The following is a 25,923-nucleotide window of genomic DNA, read 5'->3' as shown; positions in this document are numbered from 1 at the left end:
CTGTAATTATCAAGCGGTTACCCGCGGCTGAACACAGAGAACTTGCTGTACGCGATGTTTTTGTAGCGGGCCTCAGGTCTAATTATGTGCGTCAACGACTGCTGGAAAAGGGGGCCCAAGACTTAGAAACGACTGTGGAAGCTGCTACCACGATGGAGGTCTCCTTCCGCAGCCTTAACTCGTTCCCCGCGGACCCCGCGACCCAATCATGGGCCCCCGACCAGCGACTCCCCCAGGCCTGTGCTACGTGGCCGCCCAGCCACCATGCTGCCCCAGCTAGCCACTATGCTGCTCCAGCCAGCCACTATGCTGCCCCAGCCAGCCACTATGCTGCTCCAGCCAGCCACTACGCTGCTCCAGCCTGCCATTTCTGTGGCCAGAATCAGCACCCGCGGCAGCACTGCCCGGCCCGCAACGTGACCTGCAGCAGCTGCGGGCGGAAAGGCCATTACGCAAGAGTGTGCCTCGCTAAAAGGGCCCCTGCTTCCAGCTCCCCAGCGGCACGACGTAATCGCTCCCCTCACCCGCAGGCCCGCGGGGCCCAAAACGCTGCGGCCTATGACCCGACTCCGCCCCTTCCAGCCACGTGCGATACATGGGGCCCGCCATCTTGGCAAACCTCCACCACGCGGCCGGCCACGTGCGACTCATGGGGCTGCCATCTTGAACGCCATCTTCCTCGCCGCCCGCCACGTGCGATCCACGGGCCCGACCTGCATCTCCGCGCTCGGACAACACATCGGAAGAATACGACTATGAACTCAGAGGGCAGTCATCCCGGGGCCACTCCAGCACAGCTGATCAAGCCGCCGACTACCAGCAACTCAGCGCAGTCACTCTGGACCAATCACGCCCAAAGCATCTGCGTAATTCGATGGCAGAGGTTCAAATCAACGGGTACAAAACGCCATGCCTCTTCGACTCCGGGAGCACTGAGAGCTTCATACATCCAGACCTGGTAAGACGCTGTTCGCTCCCCGTTTTCCCTGTGCAGCAAACTATCTCACTTGCTTCAGGCTCCCATTCGTTCCAGATCCAGGGGCGCACCGCCGTGACACTCACAATCCGAGGCGCTAGCTACTCAAAATTCAAACTCTACGTTTTGCCCGAACTCTGCGCGCCACTCTTATTAGGCCTAGACTTCCAATGTAACCTCAAGAGCCTCACCCTCAGCTTTGGCGGGCCCCTGCCCCCACTCACTATCTGCAGCCTCGCTACGCTGCGAATTCGCCCCCCTCCTCTCTTCGCCAATCTCACAAAGGACTGTAAACACGTAGCCACCCGTAGCAGGCGGTATGCCTGCAGGATAGGGTATTTATCAGATCAGAGGTCCGAAGGCTTCTCAGTAAGGGGATTATAGAGGCCAGCAATAGTCCCTGGAGAGCTCAGGTCGTGGTCATTAAGACCGGGGGAAAATTCCGCATGGTTGTCGACTATAGTCAGACCATAAATAGATTTACGCTCCTCGACGCGTATCCCCTCCCCAGGATTGCAGACATGGTAAACCAGATCGCCCAGTACCGGCTTTTTTCCACGGTGGATCTGAAGTCTGCATACCACCAGCTCCCAATCCGCCCGGAGGACCGCCACTACACGGCATTCGAGGCCGATGGCCGCCTCTTCCATTTCCTCCGGGTCCCTTTCGGCGTCACTAATGGGGTCTCGGTGTTCCAACGAGCAATGGACTGAATGGTGGACCAGTACGGGCTGCGGGCCACGTTTCCGTACTTGGACAATGTCACCATCTGCGGCTATGACCAGCAGGACCACGACGCCAACCTCCACCGTTTTCACCAGACGGCACAGAAACTGAATCTCACGTATAACAAGGAAAATGCGTTTTCCGCACAACCAGACTAGCCATCCTCGGCTATGTCGTGGAAAACGGAGTCCTGGGCCCAGACCCGGACCGTATGCGCCCCCTCTTAGAACTCCCCCTCCCGCATTACCCCAATGCCCTCAAACGGTGCTTGGGTTTCTTTTCTTACTACGCCCAGTGGGTCCCTCAATGTGCGGACAAAGCCCGCCCACTCTTTAGGGCCACACGATTTCCCCTGTCAGCCGAGGCATGCCAGGCCTTCGACGGCATCAAGGAGGACATCGCCAAAGCGGTCATGCGGGCGGTGGATGAATCCACCCCATTTCAGGTAAAGAGCGACGCCTCAGAGGTAGTTCTTGCAGCCACTGTAAATCAGGCAGGGAGACCAGTCGCATTTTTCTCCCGTACCCTCTCCGCTTCAGAACTCCGACACTCCTCAGTCGAGAAAGAAGCACAAGCCATTGTGGAGGCTTTACCTCGCAGGTAGGAGGTTCACCCTCATCACCGACCAAAGATCGGTTGCCTTCATGTTCGACAACTCGCAAAGGGGCAAAATTAAAAACGACAAAATTCTGAGGTGGAGGATCGAACTCTCCGCCTACAATTACGACATTAAGTATCAACCCGGGAAGCTCAACGAGCCTCCGGATGCCCTATCCCGCGGGACATGCGCCAGCGCGCAGATTGACCGATTGAAATTCATCCACAATGACCTCTGCCACCTGGGGGTCACCCGGCTCGCCCACTACATCAGGGCCCGAAACCTGCCTTTCTCCAACGAGGAGGTAAAAGCGGTCACCATGGACTGCCCGATCTGTGCGGAGTGCAAACCGCACTTCTATAGGCCAGACAGGGCCCACCTGGTCAAGGCTTCTAGGCCCTTTGAATGCCTCGCGATTGATTTCAAAGGGCCACTCCCCTCAACTAACAAGAACGTTTACTTTTTAAACATCGTAGACGAGTTCTCCCGTTTCCCATTTGCTATCCCGTGCCCCGACATGACTTCCCACACAGTCATTAGGGCCCTGCATAGCATCTTCACCCTGTTTGGTTTCCCCAGCTACGACAACAGCGACTGGGGTTCGTCCTTCATTTTTTTTTTGAAATAATTTTTATTGAAAATTTTTTAATTTATACATCAACAACGAACCATAATAAAATACCAAAAATAACAATAATATTAGCAATCATAAACATTCGCCCCACCTCCATGAACAGCACAGCATTTTAACAACGCAAATTAACACAATATTAAGTTACATAGTAGAAACTGCAATAAGGAACACCCCCCCCTTACACCCCCCCACCCGGTTGCTGCTGCTATTGATCAAAATATCTATCTTTGAGCCAGGAAGTCCAGAAAAGGCTGCCATCGTTTATAGGACCCTTGTATTGATCCTCTCAGGGCAAATTTGACCCTTTCCAATTTTATAAATCCTGCTATGTCACTGATCCAGGTCTCCACACTTGGGGGCATCGCATCTTTCCACTGTAGCAAGATCCTTCGTCGGGCTACTAGGGACGCAAAGGCCAGGACACCGGCCTCTTTCGCCTCCTGCACTCCCGGCTCTACCGCAACTCCAAAAATCGCGAGTCCCCACCCTGGTTTGACCCTGGATCCCCTCCAACCACCCTCGACACCGTCCCCGCCATCCCCTTCCAGAATTCTTCCAGTGCTGGGCATGCCCAGAACATATGGGCGTGGTTCGCTGGACTCCCCGAACATCTGGTGCACCTGCCCTCACCCCCAAAGAACCTACTCATCCTAGTCCCGGACATGTGGGCCCGGTGCAACACCTTAAATTGGATGAGACTAAGCCTCGCACATGAGGAGGAAGAGTTGACTCTCTCCAAGGCATCCGCCCAAGTCCCGTCCTCTATCTGCTCCCCGAGTTCCTCCTCCCATTTAGCCTTCAGCTCCTCCACTGACGACTCCTTCACCTCTGCATTACCTTATAGATGTCAGACACCTTCCCCTCTCCGGCCCACACCCTCGAAAGCACTCTATCCATCGTCCCCCGCGAGGGCAGCAAAGGGAATCCCTCTACCTGTCACCTAGCAAACGCCTTTACCTGCAAGTATCTGAGCATGTTCCCTTGGGGAAGCCCAAATTTATCTTCCAGTTCCCCAGGCCCGCAAACCTCCTGCCAATAAACAGGTCCCTCAATTTACTGATGCCCACCCTCTGCCACCCCCTAAATCCCCCATCCCTGTTCCCTGGGATGAACCGATGGTTGCCACCCAATGGAGCCTCCATCGAGCCCCCTGTTTCCCCCCGATGCCGTCTCCACTGTCCCCAGATTCTTAGGGTCACCGCCACCACCGGGCTCATGGTAAACCTCTTAGGGGAGAGCGGCAACGGCGCCGATACCATGGCACCCAGGCTCGTACCTCTACATGACGCCATCTCCATTCTTTTCCACGCCGCCCCTCCCCCCTCCATCACCCATTTCCGCACCATTGACACATTGGCCGCCCAATAGTACCCCAGAAGGTTGGGCAGCGCCAGTCCGCCTCTATCCCTCCCTCGCTCCAGGAACACCCTCTTCACTCTCGGAGTCCCATGCGCCCACACAAAGCTCAAAATACTGCTAGTCACTCTCCTAAAGAAGGCCCTGGGGATAAAGATGGGCAGGCACTGAAAGAGGAACAAGAACCTCGGAAGCACCGTCATTTTGACGGACTGTACCCTCCCCGCCAACGACAATGGCAGCATGTCCCACCTCTTGAACTCCTCCTCCATCTCATCTACAAGTCTGGTGAAATTATGTTTGTGAAGAGTCCCCCAGTCTCTGGCCGCCTGCACCCCCAATTGGGGGGGGGGGTTCGTCCTTCATGAGTGACGAGCTGTGTCAGTATCTGCTCGACAAGGGCATTGCCTCGAGCAGGACTACCAGCTACAACCCCAGGGGGAACGGGCAGGTGGAGAGGGAGAACGCGACGGTCTGGAAGACCGTCCCACTGACCCTCCGGTCTAGTAAGCTCCAAGTCTCCCAGTGGCAGGAAGTCCTCCCAGACGCGCTCCACGCTATTAGGTCCCTTTTGTGCACAGCGACCAATCAGACCCCTCACGAGAGGCTCTTCATTTTTTCCAGGGGCACTACCACGGGGGTCTCACTTCCGGCATGGCTGAGGACACCGGGCCCCGTACTTCTGAGGAAACACGTCAGGGCTCACAAAACCGACCCCCTTGTTGAGAAGGTGCGCCTGCTCCACTCCAACCCCAAGTATGCATTCGTCGAGTTCCCTGACGGCCGTCAGGACACGGTATCCCTCCGGGATCTGGCACCCGCCGGATCCAGCGCCCCCTCTACCCACACAAAAGGACCTCTCACCCTACACCCCATGCTGCCGCGTCTCGTGCTCCCGAGCCCGCGAGCTCACTCCACCAGTTCCGCGCACCCGCGCCGGCCAGCCCCTAGTGCCCCCTGTCCCAGGTTGAACCAGGAGAGTATGAAGCTCGGATACAACCCTCCCTGGAGTCCGCCATCGTACCCCAGCACACAACACCCATCCAGCCACCGCAAGAGGCTGCAACCCCGGTGTTCCGCAGATCACAGAGGACAATTCGACTACCGGACAGACTGACGTTGTAGGCCACCACCCCCGCCGGTCTTGATTTTTTTTGCAGGGGGTGAATGTGGTGAATGTAATATGATAATTCACACTATGTCTTTGTAAGCGCAGTAGCGTTACCCGACCACTAGGGGTAGTAGCTCTGGGAATGCTCAGGAGCTTGTACAGGGCTCCACCCTTGGCTCCGCCCATGACTCCTCCCCCTAGTGCCCTTGTCCAGAGTCAGCCTGCAGTTCACTGGGAGTTCATCAACGGGTAACAGGCTGGCTCTGAAGTAAGTCGATTAAAGCCTATCGGAAACGTGTCTGGTGAATTGATGGTTCCATCATCCCCTAAAGCCCAAACTCATCTATAAGGAAGTCCTCAGGGGCCCCGCAAACCTGTCAAGGTCGGCATTCCCAAAGCAAGTTGCACGTCTGCGCGCTGCCATGCTTTAAAAAAAAATATATTTTATTGAGGCATTTATATTATAAATTTTAACACAATTTTAACACAAGAAGGGGCAGCATTGCTGCCTCACGGCGCCGAGGTCCCAGGTTCGATCCCGGCTCTGGGTCACTGTCCACGTGGAGTTTTCACATTCTCCCCGTGTTTGCGTCGGTTTCGCCCCCACAACCCAAAGGATGTGCAGTAAAGATGGATTGGCCAAGCTAAATTCCCCTTTAATTGGAAAAAATGAATTGGGTACTCTAAATTCTTTAAAAAAAACATTTCAACAGAGCGGACAACCACACACCCCAAAACCAGCCAACATGGCTTACATAAACAACACCCCAACAAAAATTCCCCACCAAGTCCACCTCATTAATCTCTCCCGCCTTCTCTTTTTAACCCCTTCCATCCCACTGCTGACAGAATAGTTCCTACCAAAGATGTCGCAAACCGTTGCCACCTCCAGGCGAACACTTCCATCGAGCCCCTCAGGCCGAACTTAATTTTCTCAAGCCTGAGAAACCCAACCATGACACTGACTCACACCCCCTCGGGGGTTCCGAGTCCCTCCATGCTCGCAAGATCCGTCTCTGGGCTACCAGGGAGGCAAAGGCCAAGACATCAGCCTCTCTCGCCCCCTGGACTCCCGGATCTTCTGACACACCAAAAATGACCACCGCTGGACTCTGTACCACCCTGACTTTCAGAACCTCCGACATAAAGTCAGCAAACCCCTGCCAAAATCCCCCAAGCTTCGGACAGGCCCAAAACATATGGATGCGCCCTGCCATGCTTGTGTGTTGACTGGGAGTGAGTGGTGAGGGAGCAATAAAAGCAGCTCCCGCTTGTTAGCAGTGAGACGCTGAGGTATAAGTTTGGCGAATCAGATGGCGAGACAGCCAGTAATGGTGAGATTCTCATGGCTCATTTCTGGCACTAAGTGCTGTTTAATGCGGGCCGCGATCTTGCCAACGCGGCTGTCGTGAATAACCCTGCGCCAATCTTGCCCAAAATTACACTTAAAAATGTTTCTGATAAATCGCGCCCATAAAGCGATAGATGAGTATAGATATGTGTATGAATATGTTGTGCCGAGCAATGATCACCCTACTTTAAACCCACGTAACCCGTATACCCGTAACCCAACAATCCCCCCATTAACCTTACACTACGGGCAATTTAGCATGGCCAATCCACCTAACCCGCACATCTTTGGACTGTGGGAGGAAACCGGAGCACCCGGAGGAAACCCACGCACACACGGGGAGGACGTGCAGACTCCACACAGACAGTGACCCAGCCGGGAATCGAACCTGGGACCCTGGAGCTGTGAAGCATTGATGCTAACCACCATGCTACCGTGAGGCCCCGCCATGCTACCGTGAGGCCCCAATGTATGTGGTAGTAACTGTAATCTCCTCTTCAGTAACTTCCAGGGCAATAGCAAAAGGCTGGGTTATTTAAAATTGAATTTCTCAGTTTATGGATAAGAAAATACACACACATATAAATACATTGTTCGCAACGGGGTCATTTAAGTGACAGTCAAGAATCATTCAATAGGGTAAAGGAAGGTTTATTTCCTTTTCAATTCGTGGGAAGGTGATGCCAGGCAAACAATGGGCGGAATGAGGGCTGGGGCGGTTGGAGGAGAGATGATGAAACCTTGAACCAGAGCTGAAAACCCGCAAGCTAAGTGAGGGTGTGGTGGGTTCGCAATGCTCTCTCTTTCCCCGGAGAATCACTCGCACAAACCTTGGCCCTGCTCAAATGAATTAAGAAGTTGGGATTGAATTTGTTCCAAGAACCCCTCTGGATATGTGTATTGGTGAAACTTTGATTTAAGTTGTGCAATCTGTTGTTTCTAATTTAGGACAAAATAAATTGCAAACCACAAAGCTATTATAATTTATGCAACGTGTTGTGAAGAAATTATTTGGTGAAACGTCTGCACTTCCCTGGGGATCATGGAACAATGATCAGCTCCTTCCTGGACATGATATGAATAAAGTAAGCAAGCAGCAGAGGTTCATTGTAGAACAGAACAATAAACACCACAACATGATTTAACAGGGCACCGGTTAGATTGCGGGTGAGGTCGCAATCGGGATCTGCGCTGGGCGTGGCCAGTTTGCGATCGAACTGGCACAATCCCGTTGACGGCTTCTGATCCTGCCTGGATGTGGCGGGATGCCAATTATCATCCATTAAGGACAATCTCTATCTCATTTACAAGATGGACGCCCCATCAAACAGCCTCCCAGGGTCTACCCGACATCCCAGCGAGAGGTCACGCGGGTGACGTTTAGCAATGATCCACACAAATGTGGACCAGGCGTAATAGTGCCTGGAGGAGTGTCTCCCCAGTCAATGGAGACCACTGGGTGGTCAGGGACAGGGAAGGGTTGCATCTTGGTTCTCCCTCTGGCACCTGGGCAGCTTGGCACTGCCAGCTTTTCTCCATAGCACTGCTAGCCTGGCATTACCATGGTGCCTGGGTGGTACTGCCAGGGTGACAGTGCCTGAGTGCCAGGGTGGCCCTGCCAAGAACCAGGGCCTGAAGTGGGCCATGCCATGAAAGGGGAGATGAGGGGGATGTATGAAGGGTGGTGGGGTTGAAGGGTGGGTATGAAAGGGCCTCCTAAAGGTTGGGGGGGGGGGGGGTGGTGAAGGTCGGAGGTCCTGAAAGGGGGGGGGTCAAAAGGGAGAGTGGGGAGGCCAGAAAAGGGGTGAGCCCTCAGCATACTTAAAGGAGGTTGTCTTCATTTTGGGGGGGTGTGGGTTAACAGCCATATGTTTGTGGGCTGACATTGCCCATTGAAGGGGGGTGGGGGGAGCATGTGGGTCCCTCAAGCTCATTTAGAGATCGGGACTTCCTTTCAAAATGGCGGTCACGCCAAAGTCTTCAGGGTCTTGTGTGCCTTGCCCGCCCTGCCGCCGCTGGGTAACCCGGTATGGCGGGTGGGCAAAGGGTCGCTTTCTGCACGACCGGAAAGTCCCGCCCAAAGTCTTTTATGTTTGTCTGTTATTTTCCCTCCAAACAATAATTTCTATGAAGAAAGAAGCTGCGCTGCTTTAGTCCCTTACACAACCTCGCACCCTGCCAGAGTTCCAAAGCACTTCACAGTTCCTTTGTATTGCTGGAAACCCTGACAGCTAGGTTATCCAGAAACATCTGTGAGAACAAAGTCTAGATCATGAGGTAAACTGTATAAATTGGTCGCAATTGGGGAAACACACCCAAAATGGCACTGGCTAGTTTATAGTTCAAGATTCCAATGAAATTAATTGAATCATAAATATAAAATGTGAACCAATGCAATGGAGCAGCGTAATAGATGTAATTGTTTCCTTTGCTTTTCTTTCTATTTAAATATTTTAAGAATGGTAACCTGGTGCCGTTTTCTTAATCCAGCAGAAAATGGATTTATCAAAAATTAAACATTTCAATAAGTGTGCCCAGGCCTCCACATGTAAGTAACCTAATGTAAAATGACTTTAATAGAGCTACACTAAGCCATTTAATAGCCTCATTGCTGTACACCAATTTCTTAAATTAAGGGGACCCGGATTCGTATCCCACCAGGGCAGATGATGACATTCGAATTGAACAAAAATCTGAAATTTAAAGTCTAAAAATGACCATGGAATAATTGTCAATTGTCATTAAAATCCCATCTGGCCCTTGAGGGAAGGAAACCTGACATCCTTACCTGCTCCGGCCTATATGTGTCTCCAGACCCACAGCAATGTGGTTGACTCTTAAATGCCCTCAGGGATGGGTAATAATGGCCCAGCCAGCGACGCCCATATCCCATGAACGAATAAAGAAAAATAATTGTTTTGGTGTGAGGGAACCGTTAAAATTTAACTCCATGTACCTGTACATCTTAGAAAAGTTGCGGAATTTGAAGAGTCACCCTGAAGCAGGGTAATAGTGGATTCTTGCACAGTCAAACTGGGCTGTGGGCAGAGCCTGATCTGGGATAATCGTGGCCTGAACAGTGTGAAGTTTCATGAAAAGCTCAACCGTAGGTGGTTTTGAGGGCAACTCACTTAGGTTTAAAATTTTCCGATCTCATGCACTGGTTTGGCTCATTCTTCCTGGATAGCGTTGACATTGTCAGGGTGAAAAGCTTTCCCAATATCTTTTAGGGACATAGACTGAGGAGTAGGTAATGGTCAGGAAGAGGAAATCTCCCCGGTTCGCCTTTAGAATAGTGCCATCTGACGGCGGCGGGGAGCCAATGGTGAAAGAAAAACAGATCAATGGAAGAAATGAAAATAAATTGATAGAAATAAAAATGGGGTGAAGGTGGAGAAGAGAGTTCACAGTCTGAGGTTGTTGAACTCAATGTTAACTCCGGAAGGCTGTAACGTGCCTAACCGGAGGATGAGCTGCTGTTACTCCAGTTTGCGCTGGGCTTCACTGGAACATTGCATACTCTACATTGGAAAGACTAAACTAAACATGTCTCATTTCCTCCAAACCAAGGGTATGGATACCCTTATAGTTCACAGATTTTTCTGTCTATTTATGGGGTATGTGGGCAGCACGGTAGCACAGTAGTTAGCACAATTGCCTCACAGCTCCAGGGTCCCAGGTTTGATACCAGGTTTGAGTCACTGTCTGTGTGGAGTCTGCACGTTCCCCCCGTGTCTGCGTGGGTGCTCTGGTTTCCTCCCACAGTCCAAAGATGTGCAGGTTAGGTGGATTGGCCATGCTAAATTGCCCTTAGTGTCCAAAAAGGGTGGGTGGGGTTTCTGGCTAACCGGGATAGGGTGAAGGTATGGGCATGGAAAGGGTGCCCTTTCCAAGGGCCGGTGCAGACTTGATGGGCTGAACGGTACTCCTTCTGCACTGTAAATTCTATGATTCTATGTGGAAAATTCCTTGTTCCAGTCCTACTCCTGCCCCATCCCACAACTCTTTTATGGATACATTGACGGCTGTTTCATTGCCTCTTCATGTTCCCGTCTGGACCTGGAAAAATGTATTAATTTTGCTTCCAATTTCCACCCCTCTATCACCTTCACGTCATTCATCTCCGACACATCCCTTCCTTTCCTTGACCTTTCTATTTCAATTTCTGGGGTAGACAGTCCATTAATATCCATTGCAAGCCCACCGACTCCTTGACTACACCTCTTCACACCCCACATCCTGTCAGGACTCCAGCTAATTCTCCCAATTCCTTCGCCTCTGTCGCATTTGTTCCGTTATGCCACTTTCCAAAACAATGCTGCTGGTATGCCTTCATTTTTCCTTAATCATGGTTTCCCACCCACTGTGGTTGACAGGGCTCTCAACCGTGTCCGACCCATCTCCCGCACCTCTGCCCTCCCGTCCTCTCCTCCCTCCCAGAACCAGATTAGGGTCCCCCTTGTCCCCACTTTTCACTGCACCGGCCCCTGCATTCAAAGAATCATCCTGCGCCACTTTCCACCAACTCCAGCATGATTCCCCCACCAAACACATCTTCCCCTCACTCCTCCTGTCAGCATTTCGCAGGGACCATTCCCTCTGGGTATTTGTTAAACAATCATTAACAAGATGAGTGAATGGAGTTAGGATACAGATGTGGTTTCTGGACAAGCTAGCACAGTGATTAGGATAGTATTAGGATACGTGATCTTCAATGGATGGCGGTACAGGCACCTGTGGTGTTGGTAAATGTGTCTGCCCCAAATTGGGATGATGTGGGTTTTATGAGGGGGTTGCTGGCAGCAATCCCGGATTTGGCCATGCACCAGTTGATCATGGGAGGAGATTTGAACTGTGTCCTAGAGCCGAGGGTGAATCGGTCGAGCCCCAGGTCAATGGGCAGGGTATGAATGGCAAGGGAGCTGGGGGGGGTTTATGGGGAGGATGGGTATGGTGGATCCATGGTGCTTTCAGAACCCAGGGGGAAGGGAGTATTCCTTCTTTTCACACGTCTATAAGGTGTATTTGAGGATTGATTACTTTGTAGTGAGTCGGGAGATTTTGGTTGGGGTGGAGGGGGCAGAGTTTGTGGGGATAGTTATCTCGGACCATGCGCCCCACTGGCTGGAGATTATCACTATTGAACACGGATGTGAAAGTATTGGCTAAGTTGTTGGCGGGGAGGATGGAGGATTGTGTCCCCGGGGTGGTGACAGAAGATCAAACAGGCTTTGTGAAGGGCAGGCAGCTCGCGAGTAATATAAGGTGGGTGTTGAATGTGGGGATGAATCCATCGGGGGCTCTCGTACCGGAGATGGTGGTGTCCATGGACATGGAGAAGGCATTTGATCGGGTGGAGTGGCGGTACTTGTTCGAGGTTTTGGGAAGGTTTGGGTTTGGGCCAGAATTTGTGGCATGGGTACAGTTGCTGTATGTGGCATCAAGGTCGAAGGTGAGGACAAATGATTTGAGCTCACGAAGCTTTGACTTACACAGGGGTACGAGTCAGGGGTCCCCATTATCACTGCTGCTGTTTGTGCTGGCCAGTGAGCCATTGGCGATGTAGAGAATTTAAACCTGCTGTCTTTATTTAAAAAAGGGTTTACCTTGTGGATGTTGTTTGGGAAGTTATTTTTTTTTTAATATAATTTTTATTGGAATTTTTTACAGAAAATATAAAATGTAACGACAAACAATGAAATGCAACAAAATAACCCATAATAACTGTATCACCCCCAGACCGTATCGACGCATGTATCCCATCCCCCACCCCCCCAACCCCATTGAACAACAGAAGAACTTAAAAATAAATTTAAATTAAATAAACAAACATAGTCATCGTCCGCCCCCCCCCCCCTTTTCCCTACCCCTCCCCCCCCCCCCCCCCCCCCGGGTTGCTGCTGCTACTGTCCCTGTACCCTATCGTTGAGCCAGAAAGTCGAGAAAAGGTTGCCACCGCCTAAAGAACCCTTGTACCGACCCTCTCAGGGCGAATTTGATCTTCTCTAGCTTAATGAAACGTTTGGGAAGTTATTAAGGGTTATCTATAGAATATTGTATTTGGGAAAGTATCGTAGTTGATAAACTGTTTACTATGTGTTTAGAAAATGTTAACTGGATTCATAGAATAAACATTGTTTTATTTTAAACATACTTTAGCTCTCTGTTGCACCACACCTGTAAAGTGGGCCCTTGTGCTCCCCATAACTAAAATCTATTTAAAGTTGTGGGTCAGATGAACTCCATATTATACTTTGGGGTTCTCTAAACCCTGGGCCGTAATGGCGAGGGATAGGTTTAGGTATTTGGGGATTCAGGAAGTGAGGGAATGGGCGGTGCTCCATAAGTGGAACTTAACGAAGCTGGTGGACGAGGCTAGGGAGGATCTTAAGAGGTGGGATACACTGCACTTAACGCAGGCAGGGAGGGACCAAGTGCTGAAAATAAATATTCTGCCGAGGTTCTTGTTTATCTTTCAAGCTCTCCCGATCTTTATACCAAAGGCCTTTTTTTGGAAAGTGGACACGATCATTTCTGACTTTGTATCGGCGTTGAAGGTGCCAAGGGTGGGGAGGACCCTGCCAAAGAGGCATGGGCAGGAGGGGGGTTGGCGTTGCCGAACTTGCTTCATTATTATTGGGCGGCCAATGTGGACAAGGTGCAACGGTGGTGGGAAGGAGAAGGGGTAGAGTGGGTTAGAAGGGAGGAGGAATCTTGTCAGGGATCTAGTTTGAGGGCTATAGTGACAGCAGCGTTGCCAATGGCTTCAAGTAGGTATTTAGGGAGCCCAGTGGTGCAGTCCACAGCGAAAATATGGAATCAGTTGAGGCATTTTAGGGTGGAAGGAATGTCGGTGCTAACGCTGCTGTGCAAGAATCATGGGTTTGAGCCGAGGGGGATGGATAGTGTATACAGGAGGTGGAGGGAAGTGGGGCTGGTCAAGGTGAGGGACCTATATTTGGAGGAAGGGTTCACCAGTCTGTAGGAGCTAAGGGGGAGTGAGTTCAGGTATCTGCAGGTTAGGGACTTTGCGGGAAAGGTCTGGAGGGGGTTCCCTAGGTTGCCGGGATACACCCTGCTGGAGTGACTGCTGCTTCCAGATGTGGAAGGGGAGGGAAGAATTGGGAATATATATATGAGGCTGGGGGAGCAGGGAGGCGAGCGGGTGGTGAAGATCAAGGAGAAATGGGAAGCAGAGTTGGGAATGGAGATCAATTGGGGATATGGAGTAAGGCACTGCGCAGGGTAAACGGGATCTCTTCTTGTGCAAGGATGAGCCTGATACGGTGGTGCACAGGGTGCATATGACTCGGGCGAGAATGAGTGGGTTCTTTTGGGGGGTAGCAGATGAGTGTGAGAGTTGTGGGTGGGGCCAGCGCTGATTTCCGAACGCTCTGAGCTGGTATATCTCGCCCAGGGAGCTGTTCCATCTCTTCAGTTACCTGCCACGGTCACGGTGAACAGTCTTGAAAATCCGGGCAGAAACCTTACCCCATTATCTTGCCATGTCAGAGCCTGAAATTGACCTTGGCTAAGCAAAAGAGAGCTTCTTGTAATGGCTGTAATTGTGACTGAGTTTATGGCAGTCTCGAGCCATCTCCCAGTGGGTGAGGAACAAAGGAATACAGAGGTAACCATTCCATCCCAAGGCTTGCCACCATTCAAGGCTCATCTATACTTTAATTCCATTTACTCGCCTTGGTCCCACGTCTCGTAATACTTTTGCTGAAGAAAACCCATAATCTCAGATTTCGAATTTACCGTTGCCCCCCCCCCCCCCCCCCCCATAACCTCAGATTTCGAATTTGCCGTTGACCCCCCCCATCTCAGCCTTCACATCCTTGAGGGAAAGAGTTCCTGAGTTAAGCTACCCTTGATGGGAAGAAGTGCTTCCTGATATCACCCGAAGAGGCTTTGTTCTGAATTTCAGCACATGAAATTGAATGGTTAGAAATAAAAAAATATCGTACGTGTGTGGCAAGGTTGTTAATCTTTGGCATTCTCTACACCAGAGGATTGGGAGGATAGTCAGTGAGAATTCTCAAGGGTTGAGATCGATCGATTTTTGAACTCTAAGGAATCAGAGGGCATGGTGGGAAAGTTGAGGTCAAGGGTCAACCATGATCTCATTAAATGTTGGGCAGGATGGCTTATTCCTGCTCTAACGTCTTATGTTCTTATGGTAGGAGGTTCCACCCCATGCAGCTGAGCCAGTATAATGAGCATACAATTGAATTTAGTTTACCCTTGTCATAATATACACACAAGTGTATGATGGTACATAGACAGACACTGACTGACACACTGAATGACCAATCAACACACAGAACACAGTAGCCAATCACCAGACAGGACACGGCCACTATAAAGCCAGGGGGCACTAGTTTTCCCGCTCTCTTGGGATGCAGCCTCTGAGACAGCCAGAGCCCATGATCAGCAACACGAACATCTACCATGTGCTAGCAGTATAGTCTGGTCAGGTTAGCCTCAGGTCTCCAGTCAACTCAATATAGTGTCGACCCACAGTTCAAATATGTTTAACAGCTCATAGTTAAATAAAATAGTGTTGTACTTCTACAAGTGTTAGTAGCCTGTCTCTCTCACTGCTCTGGTAAACGCAGTCCTCGCAGACCCAGCATATTCCAACTCCCCAACCAAACTATGGTTACTTTTTTTAGTTCCCATCTCTAATTGGAAGGCTAAGAATTGTTGGCCAGCATTAGATGAGCAGGTTTGCGATCTAATGTTTTTTTCTTTTCTTGAAAGCCAGTCCAGGGATGGAGATCGTGATCACCCCACGAGTTGATCCCAAAAAGCAGCCTGCGGTCGAGGGCCTCAACCATGAAACGACCAGAGGTTGCAATCTTCAGACCAAGAATAGCACCAGCAGCCGCACCGATCAACTCAAAGCATCAGCAAAAGCGTCATCTCTGTATGGTGGTGACAGCGCTAAAGGAGACACAACTCCATCCCGTCCCAAAGGAAGGCAGCAAAACACCGATTTCTCAAAAGTGGGCCTCAGGAAGAAAAAGGCGGCTTCTGAGTCGGATGTCCCAGAGCATGCGGACCTGCGCAGCATCCAGGAGATGCTGAATCTGTTGAAGGCTTTCCCTCGAAGTTTTCCTCAACGGAGGGTCTATCATCTACCCTCCCACTCTATTGGGTATGATCATCCTGAACTGCAGCCCTTATGTTCTGCTGGCCTGTACCCGGTGACTCCTTTACCAAGGTAAAACCCAGGGTAAATTAACCTCAAGGTGGGCTGATTGGCACAAGGTCATTGGAGCTGTCCATTCAAGGTTGCTCCCCAGTAACTCCCAGCAACAGTGTGTGGTGATTTGCGGTGACTCGGCTGTGATGCCCCTCATGCTGAAATAGCTGACGCCCGATACAAGCTGAATGAATGGACAAAGATAGCAATCCATGTCTATGTACCAGAAATGGGAGTTCTAGATGCAGGAGTCAAACACCAGCACATTTATTAAGGGTTAAAGAACGTAATGATGGGCGGCACGGTGGCGCAGTAGTTAGCACTGCTGCCGCTTGGCGCCGTGGACCCGGTTTCAATTCCAGCCCCCGGTCACAGTCAGTGTGGAGTTTTCACATTCTCCCCGAGTCTGCGTGGATCTCACCCCCACAACCCAAAAATGTGCAGGGTAGGTGGATTGGCCATGCTAAATTGCCCCTTAATTGGATTTAAAAAACAACATAATGGCAGATAAAACATGCTGATACTTTGCTGACGAAAATCATACATTATGACAGTTGAGTACAACTTTCCTGATCTCTCCCTGCTGCTCCATCTTTTAACTTCACTTTACAATCTGATGCGACCATCAATTCATTCAGAGACACGAGTTGAAGTAAACTGTGGCTTTAATCGGCTTACAACTGAGCCTGCCTGCGACTATGCTGAACTGAGGGCGGACTCGCAGGACCGCAGCACTTATATTTCCTGATGGGGGTGGAGCCAAGGGCAGAGCCCTGTACATGCTCCTCATCTCCCCCTGTGGGCAGAGCCGTGCAACGGCTCACAGATGGAGCACATAGGGACACAATAATGTCCAGTGTGAATTATAGTGGTTACACATTCACCCCCTGTTAAAAAATCAAGTCCGGCGGGGGTGACGGGTCTACAAGTTCAGTCGGTCCAAATCGTGCGTTGAGACCGACGAAGCATTGGTGTTGCAGCCGTTTTGGATGGCTGTGGAAGGATGTTCGGTGCGTGTCCAAGGGTGGACTCCGGGTGTGGTTCTTCCAGAGCTTTGTTCCTGCGGACCGGTGTGATGGGTGGAAGGGAGCACAGGAAGCAAATAGGTGCAGGGGCGCAGGGCATGGGAGGTCGGGTGGGGTGTAGTGTGGGAGGTAGTTGTGGGCAGCACGGTAGCATGGTGGTTAGCATAAATACTTCACACCTCCAGGGTCCCAGGTTCAATTCCCGGCTGGGTCACTGTCTGTGTGGAGTCTGCACGTCCTCCCCGTGTGTGCGTGGGTTTCCTCCAGGTGCTCCGGTTTCCTCCCACAGTCCAAAGATGTGCGGGTTAGGTGGATTGGCCATGCTAAATTGCCCGTAGTGTCCTAAAAAAGTAAGGTTAAGTGGGGAGTTGTTGGGTTACGGGTATAGGGTGGATACATGGGTTTGAGTAGGGTGATCATGGCTCGGCACAACATCGAGGGCCGAAGGGCCTGTTCTGTGCTGTACTGTTCTATGTTCTATGTTCTATGTACATCGGCTGTAGTGGTAGTGGATCCTGTCGGCCATCAGGGTGTTCGACAAACGCGTAGTGGGGGTTTGAGTGCAGGAGCAGGGCCCTCTCTACAGCAGGTCTGTCTTATGTGTCTGGACGTACTTCCAAAGGAGGACAGGGCCCGTTGTCCTCAACCAGGATGGAAGCGAGGCCCCCGTGGTAGTGCCCCGAGGGAAAACAAATAAGCGATCATGAGGAGTTTGGTTTGTGGCCGTACAAAGGAGGGACCTAATTGCATGGAGCGCATCGGGGAGGATCTCCTGCCAGTGGGAGGTCGGGAGATTCCTGGACCGTAGGGTCAGTAGGACGGTCTTCCAGACCGTCGCGTTCTCCCTCTCCGACTGACCGTTCCCCCTGGGGTTATAGCTTGTAGTCCTGCTCGAGGCGATGCCCTTGCCGAGCAGGTACTGATGCAGTTCGTCGCTCATGAAGGACGAACCCCTGTCACTGTGGACATAGCTGGGGAAACTGAACAGGGTGAAGACGCTGTGCTCTGATAACCGTGGGGGTGGTCATATCGGGGCATGGGATGGCAAAAGGGAAACGGGAGAACTCGTCTATAATATTGAGAAAGTAGATGTTACGGTTTTTCGAAGGGAGGGGCCCTTTGAAATCAATACTCAGGCGTTCAAAGGATCGGGATGCCTTTACCAGGTGGGTCTTGTCTGGTCTATAGAAGTGTGGTTTACACTCCGCGCAGATCGGGCAATTCCTGGTGACGGCTTGAACCTCCTCGTTGGAGAAGGGCAAGCTGCGGGCCTTGATGCAGTGAGCGAGCCGGGTGACCCCCGGATGGCAGAGGTCATTATGGATAGCCTGTAGTTGGTCGTCTTGCGCGCCGGTGCATGTGCTGTGGGACAGGGCATCTGGGGGCTCATTGAGCTTCCCAGGACGATATATTATATCGTAATTATAGGTGGAGAGTTCAATCCTCCACCGCAAGATTTTGTCATTCTTGATTTTGCCCCGCTGCGAGTTATAAAACATAAAGGCAACCTATCTTTGGTCGGTGATGAGGGTAAACCTCCTACCTGCGAGGTAGTGCCTCCAGTGCCGCATGGCTTCCACAATGGCTTGGGCTTCCTTTTCGACTGAGGAGTGTCGAAGTTCCGAAGCGGAGCGGTTTCGGGAAAAGAAAGCTACTGGCCTGCCTGCCTGGTTCAGAGTGGCAGCGTGAGCGACTTCTGAGGCGTCGCTCTCCACCTGGAATGGGACGGACTCATCTACCACCCGCATGGCGGCTTTGGCGATGTCTGCCTTAATGCAGTTGAAGGCCTGGCGAGCCTCGGCTGACAGTGGGAAGAGTGTGGTTTTAAATAGTGGGCGGGCTTTGTCCGTATACTTGGGGACCGACTGGGCGTAGTATGAAAAAAACCCGAGGCACCTCTTGAGGGCCTTGGGACAGTGAGGGAGAGGGAGTTGTAAGAGGGGGCGCATACGGTCAGGGTCGGGTCCGAGGACCCCGTTTTCCACGACGTAGCCGAGGATGGCTAGTCTGGTAGTGAGGAAAACGCATTTCTCCTTACTTTAGGTGAGATTGAGTTTTTGGGCGGTTTGGAGAAATCGGTGGAGGTTGGCGTCGTGGTCCTGCTGGCCATGGCCGCAGATGGTGACGTTATCCAAGTACGGAAAAGTGGCCCGCAGCCCATACTGGTCCACCATTCGGTCCATTGCTCGTTGGAACACCGAAACCCCGTTCGTGATGCCAAAGGGAACCCGGAGGAAATGGAAAAGGTGGCCGTCTGCCTCGAACGCCGGGAGGATTGGGAGCTGGTGGTATGCAGACTTCAGATCCACCGCGGAGAATATGCGGTACTGGGCGATCTGATTTACCATGTCTGCAATCCGGGGGAGGGGATATGCATCAAGGTGCGTGAACCGGTTAATGGTCTGGCTGTAATCAACCACCTTTTCCCCGGTTTTGACGACCACCACTGGAGCTCTCCAGGGGCTATTAATGGCCTCTATGACTCCTTCATGCAAAAGACGGCGGACTTTGGATCTGATAAACACCCTGTCCTGCAGGCTATACCTCCTGCTGCGAGTGGCCACTGGTTTGCAGTTGTCGGTGAGATTAGCGAAGAGTGGAGGGGGGACGATTTTCAAAGTTGCTAGACTACATATAGTGAGTGGGGGAAGGGGTCCGCCGAAGCTGAGTGTTAGGCTCCTGAGGTTGCACTGGAAATCCAGTCCTAGGAGGAGAGGGGTGCAGAGATCTGGGAGCATATACAATTGGAAATTGATGTAGTCGGCGCCCTGTATTGTTAGCGTCGCAGTAGTGCGCCCCTGTATCTGAACTGAGTGCGACCCCGAGGTGAGGGAGATTGTTTGCTGTGTCTGGAATATCGGGAGCGAGCAGCGCCTTACCAGATCTGGGTGAACGAAGCTCTCAGTGCTCCCGGAGTCGAACAGGCATGGTGTCTCATATCCGTTGATCTGGACGGACATAATGGAGCTCTTGAGGTGCTTTGCTGCGACTGGTCCAAAGTGACTGCACTGAGCTGCGGGTAGTTGGTGGTGTGGTCGGCGGTGCTGGAGCGACCCGTGATGACTGTCCGTGGAGGTCGTAATCTTCGAGTGGCGTAGCGGGTGATGGCCAAGATGGCGGCCCCCGTTGATCACAGTGGCGGGCGGCGAGGAAGATGGCGTCCAAGATGGCCGCCCCCATGGATCACACGTGGCGAGCGGCGAGGAAGATGGCGCCCAAGATGGCGGCCCCATGAATCGCACATGGCCGGCCGCGTGGGGGAGGATTTCCAAGATGGCGGCCCCCGTGAGTCGCACATGTTGTGCGGAGGCGGAGGCGGCAGACACGCTGCCACATTGCGGGGTCTGCAGGCCTGAGAGCCGGAGGAGCAAGTGTTCGGGTTAGGGCTCGAGTTTTTAGCTTTGGCCATGCAGACCTTAGCAAAGTGCCCTTTCCGCCCGCAGCTGCTGCAGGTCGCGTTGCGGGCCGGGCATTGCTGCTGGGGGTGTTGGGGCTGGCCGCAAAAGTGGCACGATAGCCCTCCATGGTGGGCAGGTGGCCGCGCTGTGCAGGCCTGGGGCAGTCTTTGGTCGGGGGTCCACGATGGGGGTCACGTGATCGGCAGGGAACGCAGTTAGAATTTGGAAAGCGACCACTAACGAGGTCGCTAGTTTTTCCGTGTCCTCCAGGTCCTGGGCCCCTTTCTTGAGGAGATGCTGCCGCACGTAATTGGATTGGACCCCTGCAACATACACGTCTCGGACGGCGAGATCCATGTGCTGGGAGGCTGTCACGGCCTGGAAGTTACAGTCGCGTGCTAGGGCTTTAAGGTTGCGCAGATAGTCTTCTAGCGACTCCCCAGGGCTCTGGCAGTGAGTTGTAAAGATGTGTCACGCATAGACATCATTCACGGGCCGCACGTACAGGCGGTCGAGTATCGCGAGGGCCTCAGTATAAGAGTCAGTTACATCAAGTTGAGTAGAAATATGATGGCTCATCTGTGCGTGGAGAAGACTGAGTTTCTGTTCTTCTGTAACAGAGGAGGTAGTCGACGCAGCCAGGTAGGCCTTGAAGCACCGAAGCCAATGCAAAAAAAATACCTTTGCTTCTGCGGCCTGTGGATCGAGTTCCAGTCGGTCAGGTTTGAGGGCTGATTCCATAGCAGTTTTTAAGTCGATTAAATTGATGCGACCATCAATTCATTCAGAGACACGAGTTGAAGTAAACTGTGGCTTTAATCGGCTTACAACTGAGCCTGCCTGCGACTATGCTGAACTGAGGACGGACTCTGTACATGCTCCTCAACTCCCCCTGTGGGCAGAGCCGTGCAACGGCTCACAAATGGAGCACACAGGGACACAGTAATGTCCAGTGTGAATTATAGTGGTTACATATTCACCGCACAATCTCACCATTCTTTTGTATCCTTCTAACTAAGATGCATTCCATGACCTTTCTACACTTCGTATCAGCTCTTACCAGCTGTTATCTGGAAGTTCAAAGTACCTACCATCCATGGACCTCAAGGCTGGCTGAAGATGCTGATGTTCAACCAAAACATTATGGCCATACCACAGATTAGTTAAATTCAGAATTAAGTGCAATTAATGTGTTATTTCACCTCAAGAGTTTGGCTGTGTCAAGATCTATACCAAAGACTGCTCTGATCAGCAACATTGTGCTGGTCTTTAACATTGGGATATAGGAGCAGCCTTGAGGCTAATTAGCACTTCAAGCCTGTTCTGTACTCAACCAAATTGTCTGTGCGGAGTCTGCACCTTCCCCCCCGTGTCTGCGTGGTTTTCCTCCGGGTGCTCCGGTTTCCTCCCACAGTCCAAAGACGTGTAGGTTAGGTGGATTGGCGATGCTGAATTGTCCTTAGTATCCAAAAAAAAGTGTTAGGTGGGGTTACGGGGACAGGGTACAGGTGTGGGGATAGAGATGAGTTGTGGGCTTGTGTAGGGTGCTCTTTCCAAGGGCCGGTGCAGACTTGATGGGCCGAAGGGCCTCTTTCTGCATTGTAAATTCTACTAAAAAAAATTGAATGAACAAATACAAATACAAATAATTGGGAGGCGATGGTGTGTTGGTGTTGTCACTGGACTAGTAAACCAGAGAACCAGGTTCAAATCCCGTCACTGCAGATGGTGAAATTTGAATTCAATAAAATCTGGAATTAGAAGTCTAATGACGGCGATGAATTGATTGTCGTTAAAACCCATTTGGTTCACTAATGTCCTTTAGGAAAGGAAACCTGCCTGGTTTGGCCTATATGTGACCCCAGACCCACAACAATGTGGTTGACTCTCAACTGCCCCCTCAAGGGCAATTCGGGATGGACAATAAATGCTGGCCCAGCCCGTGACGCCCACGTCCCATGAAAGAATAATAAAAAATACACAGAAAGGTTAAAGAACAAGAGTACTAAAATTACAGTCCCAGCAACTGATATTGTTACTAAATATTTATCTACTGATCAGAATACAGCATGGTAGCACAGTGGTTAGCACTGTCGTTTCACAGCTCCAGGGTCCCAGGTTCGATTCCCGGCTTGGGTCACTGTCTGTGCGGAGTCTACATGTTCTCCCTGTGTCTGCGTGGGTTTCCTCCGGGTGCTCCGGTTTCCTCCCACAAGTCCCGAAAGACATGCTGAGGTAATTTGGACATTCTGAATTCTCCCTCTGTGTACCCAAACAGGCGCCAGAATGTGGCGACTAGGGGCTTTTCACAGTAACTTCATTGCAGTGTTAATTTAAGCCTACTTGTGACAATAAAGATTATTATGTGATTATCTACATCTGGATGCAATTAGTCAAATGTTGTCAACAGCTAATGTATTGGACAGCAGTGATAGATTATCAGTAAATCGAGTGGACACAATTAACAAAGTTATCTACTTTCACTGGCCCAGGTAGTTTTATTTTCATTTTTCATCAGCTCCACAACATTGAAGAGATTAAGTGGGGAGATGGTGGTGCAGTGGAGTGCCACTGGGCTTGTAATCCCGTAGCTCAGGTTAATGCTTTTGGGGACACAGGTTCAAATCCCACCATGGCAACTAGTGGAATTTGAGTTCAATTAATACAATCTGGAATAAAAAGGAAAAACTAGTCTCAGAAATGGTGACTCAGGAAATTGTTGTAAAACCTATCCGGTTCATTATCTGGTCTGGCCTACATGTGACTCCAGACCCAGAGCAATGTGGGTGACTCTTGTCCTATGAAAAGGCAAGTCACTCAAATCAAGGCCACAAATGCTGGCTTTGCCAGTGATACCCACATCTACTGAAAGAATAAAGAAAATAAATTGGCATGAATGGAGTGGAATGAAAGAGTATCAAAGGTTACAATACAGTCTGTGTAAACCTACCTATTATTGGTATTGTGTGAAGCAGCTTCAATAAACTGCATCATTGGGTTGTAAAACGATCTTTGCTCCAATTTTCTAAACCAAAAAATAATGGAGAAAAGAAAGTAAGATGGCAAGCTGTAAATTACATTTGTTTTAATGCCTGTCTAACCCCAAGATGTCCCAGAATGCTTTGCAGTTGATGAATTACTTTTCAAGCATAGTTACTGTTATAGTGTCGCTGAAAGTGAGTGTGGTTTAGGGACAAACGCAACAGTCCTCCTCTCCTGTTTGACAGTGCGACTGTAGCAAACAGAATTCAAACTCCCATAGATGGAGTTGGGGGCAGTACAGGTTGGGTACAGGTTGACCGGTACAGGCTTGGAGGGCTGAAGGGCCTGTTCCTGTGCAGTATTGTTCTTTGTTCAGTGTTCAGTGTTCACGAACGTAAAGGACAGCCAGGTCATTGGGGGGGGGGGGGGGGGGGGGGGGACAGGCCTTGCTTTGGCTATGGTTAGTTTTGGGTTCAGGTAGAATGCCACTGACTGTTAATCCAAAACAAGATTCAACCATCACTGATCACAAACCCTGAGAATTGGGTGACAATTCTGGACAGGGTCTGATCTGACCTGTTCCCGGACAGGTCAGTACAGTTTATTTTGGGGAAAAAGCAGCTTTTGACACATTTCCATCTTGTACGACCTGTAGACCCACAATGATTTCCTCATCTTGTACCCTCTGTACATCCTTCAGTACTTTCCCAGTCATGTGCCCTCTGTATAGTCAGCGTTTCCTCAGCAGTATTTATTTCATACTTGTTCCGTCTCCCTCTATAATGTTTTTAGTGAATCATATTAAAAATTTGTATTTTTTACACAAATGAGGAACGCTTATCTCAAAATACAAAGCTTTGAATTGACTCGTTTTTTTGTTTCAGGGGGCAGGTACAGGATAAGCGTTTCAGTCCGGTGACCCATAGAATGATCAGTAAGTACACTACAGATAAACCCAATAGGTAGGTGGAGCTCTGACTGGCTAAGGCCACAAAGCCTAATCGTCGTCAAGTAAATTCAGATCCATCAGAGTTTGATCAGGGAAAAATGTAACTTGGAAAATGTTTTGAATTTTCAATCTTCAGATCTGAAGGGTCTTTGTTTTGTGTATGGGTGTGTTAGTGTGGTGTCCTTTGTGTTGCTTAATTCAGGATGGTTGGCGTAGTGTTCACAAAGACCACAAAATAGCTTGAACTTAAACAAAAAGCTATACATTTATTAACACTACTAACTTGGATTCGACACATACTTCTAAATAATACAGTTGATTGTTGCCATATAAACTACACTCATCTACAACTAATCTTAATACTGGTATAAACTATGATCTGCTCTTACTCACACTAATCCCTTCTGAGCTGTAAATTCTATGATTCTAATAATACTTCTGACTGTCTCTAGCTAACTCCTGGACCACTCTCCCCCACAAGGCTTAGCATCAATGTCTAGTATACTTGTATCTGTAGCTCCCTCTGGTGGCTACTCTGGACATTTCATTAACCCTTGCAGTTCCTACAGTTATGATAATACCACAGTTAGAATGCTATGTGCAGTTCTGGTCGCTTTACCAGGGTGATACCAGAAGTGAGCGGTGGTACCAAAAACGAAGATGAGGTAAAAAAAATTTCTCTCAGAGGATCACGATTTTACAAATCTCTTCCTGAAAAGGCGGTGGAAGCAGAATCATTTGAGTATTTTTAAGGGAGAGATGGAAAGATTTTTGATTGGCAAGTGGGTGATAGGTTATCGGGCATAGGTGGGATGCAGATTTGAAGTTACTATTAGATCAGCCATGATCTTATAAAATGGTGGAGCAGGCTCGAGGGCTCAATGGCCTATTACTCCCTTGGAAAGAGCACCCTTCCTAAGCCCACACTTCCACCCTATCCCGGTAACCCATAATTCCACCTACCCTTTTTGGACACTAAGGGGCAATTTAGCATGGCCAATCCACCTAACCTGCACATCTTCAGACTTTGGGAGGAAACCGGAGCACCCGGAGGAAACCCGCGCAGGCATGGGGAGAACTTGCAGACACCACACAGACAGTGACTCAAGCCGGGAATCGAACCCAGGTCCCTGGTGCTGTGAGGCAACAGTGCTAACCATTGTGCTGACGTGCCGCCCCACATTTCTAAAATGCATCTTTGGCTATTCCAATTCTTTGTCTTATTTCTTGGTCGCTCTTTCCGCCCAACATTAATATAATTCCGAAGTAACAAAATTTGTTCACGTTGAACTTTTCATTCTTTTCTGTGATCTCACATTCTGGGGAGATTTTCCTTTCCAACGAGACTAAACATTTTGTTACCTTACAATTTATGCTCAGCTCCTCACTTTCACTCACTGCTCTATCCAAAATAGACTGAGTAGCTGAATTCATAGAATCCCTACAGTGCGGAAGGAGGCCATTTGTCCCATCAAGTTGGCCTCCAAAAGAGCACCCCATCTAGACCTACTCCCCCATCCTACCCCACTGAACCTACACATCTTTGGACACTAAGGGGAAATTTAACATGGCCAATCCACCTAGCCTGCACATTTTTGGACACAAA

At 50.4% G+C, this 25,923-nt stretch overlaps 1 protein-coding gene across 10 annotated transcripts in view; it reads left to right on the top strand.

Annotated features, from left to right (window-relative positions):
* LOC119955717 overlaps positions 1 to 25,923 on the top strand; it is a 120,719-nt gene that overhangs the window by 3,182 nt on the left and 91,614 nt on the right. For 2 of the 10 annotated variants that reach the window (XM_038782210.1, XM_038782208.1), the window contains exons 2-5: positions 7,701 to 7,837; positions 9,243 to 9,300; positions 15,519 to 15,981; positions 24,253 to 24,302. In XM_038782210.1, the coding sequence (XP_038638138.1) occupies positions 7,739 to 7,837; positions 9,243 to 9,300; positions 15,519 to 15,981; positions 24,253 to 24,302 (670 nt within the window). In that variant the 5' untranslated portion in view covers positions 7,701 to 7,738. The remainder of the gene's footprint in view (positions 1 to 7,700; positions 7,838 to 9,242; positions 9,301 to 15,518; positions 15,982 to 24,252; positions 24,303 to 25,923) is intronic. The other 8 variants (XM_038782212.1, XM_038782209.1, XM_038782211.1 and 5 more) reach the window with 8 other exon arrangements.

The sequence above is a fragment of the Scyliorhinus canicula genome, chromosome 21 (assembly GCF_902713615.1).
Source record: "Scyliorhinus canicula chromosome 21, sScyCan1.1, whole genome shotgun sequence".
NCBI classification, from domain to species: domain Eukaryota; kingdom Metazoa; phylum Chordata; class Chondrichthyes; order Carcharhiniformes; family Scyliorhinidae; genus Scyliorhinus; species Scyliorhinus canicula.
This window is presented reverse-complemented; position numbering and strand designations above follow the sequence as displayed.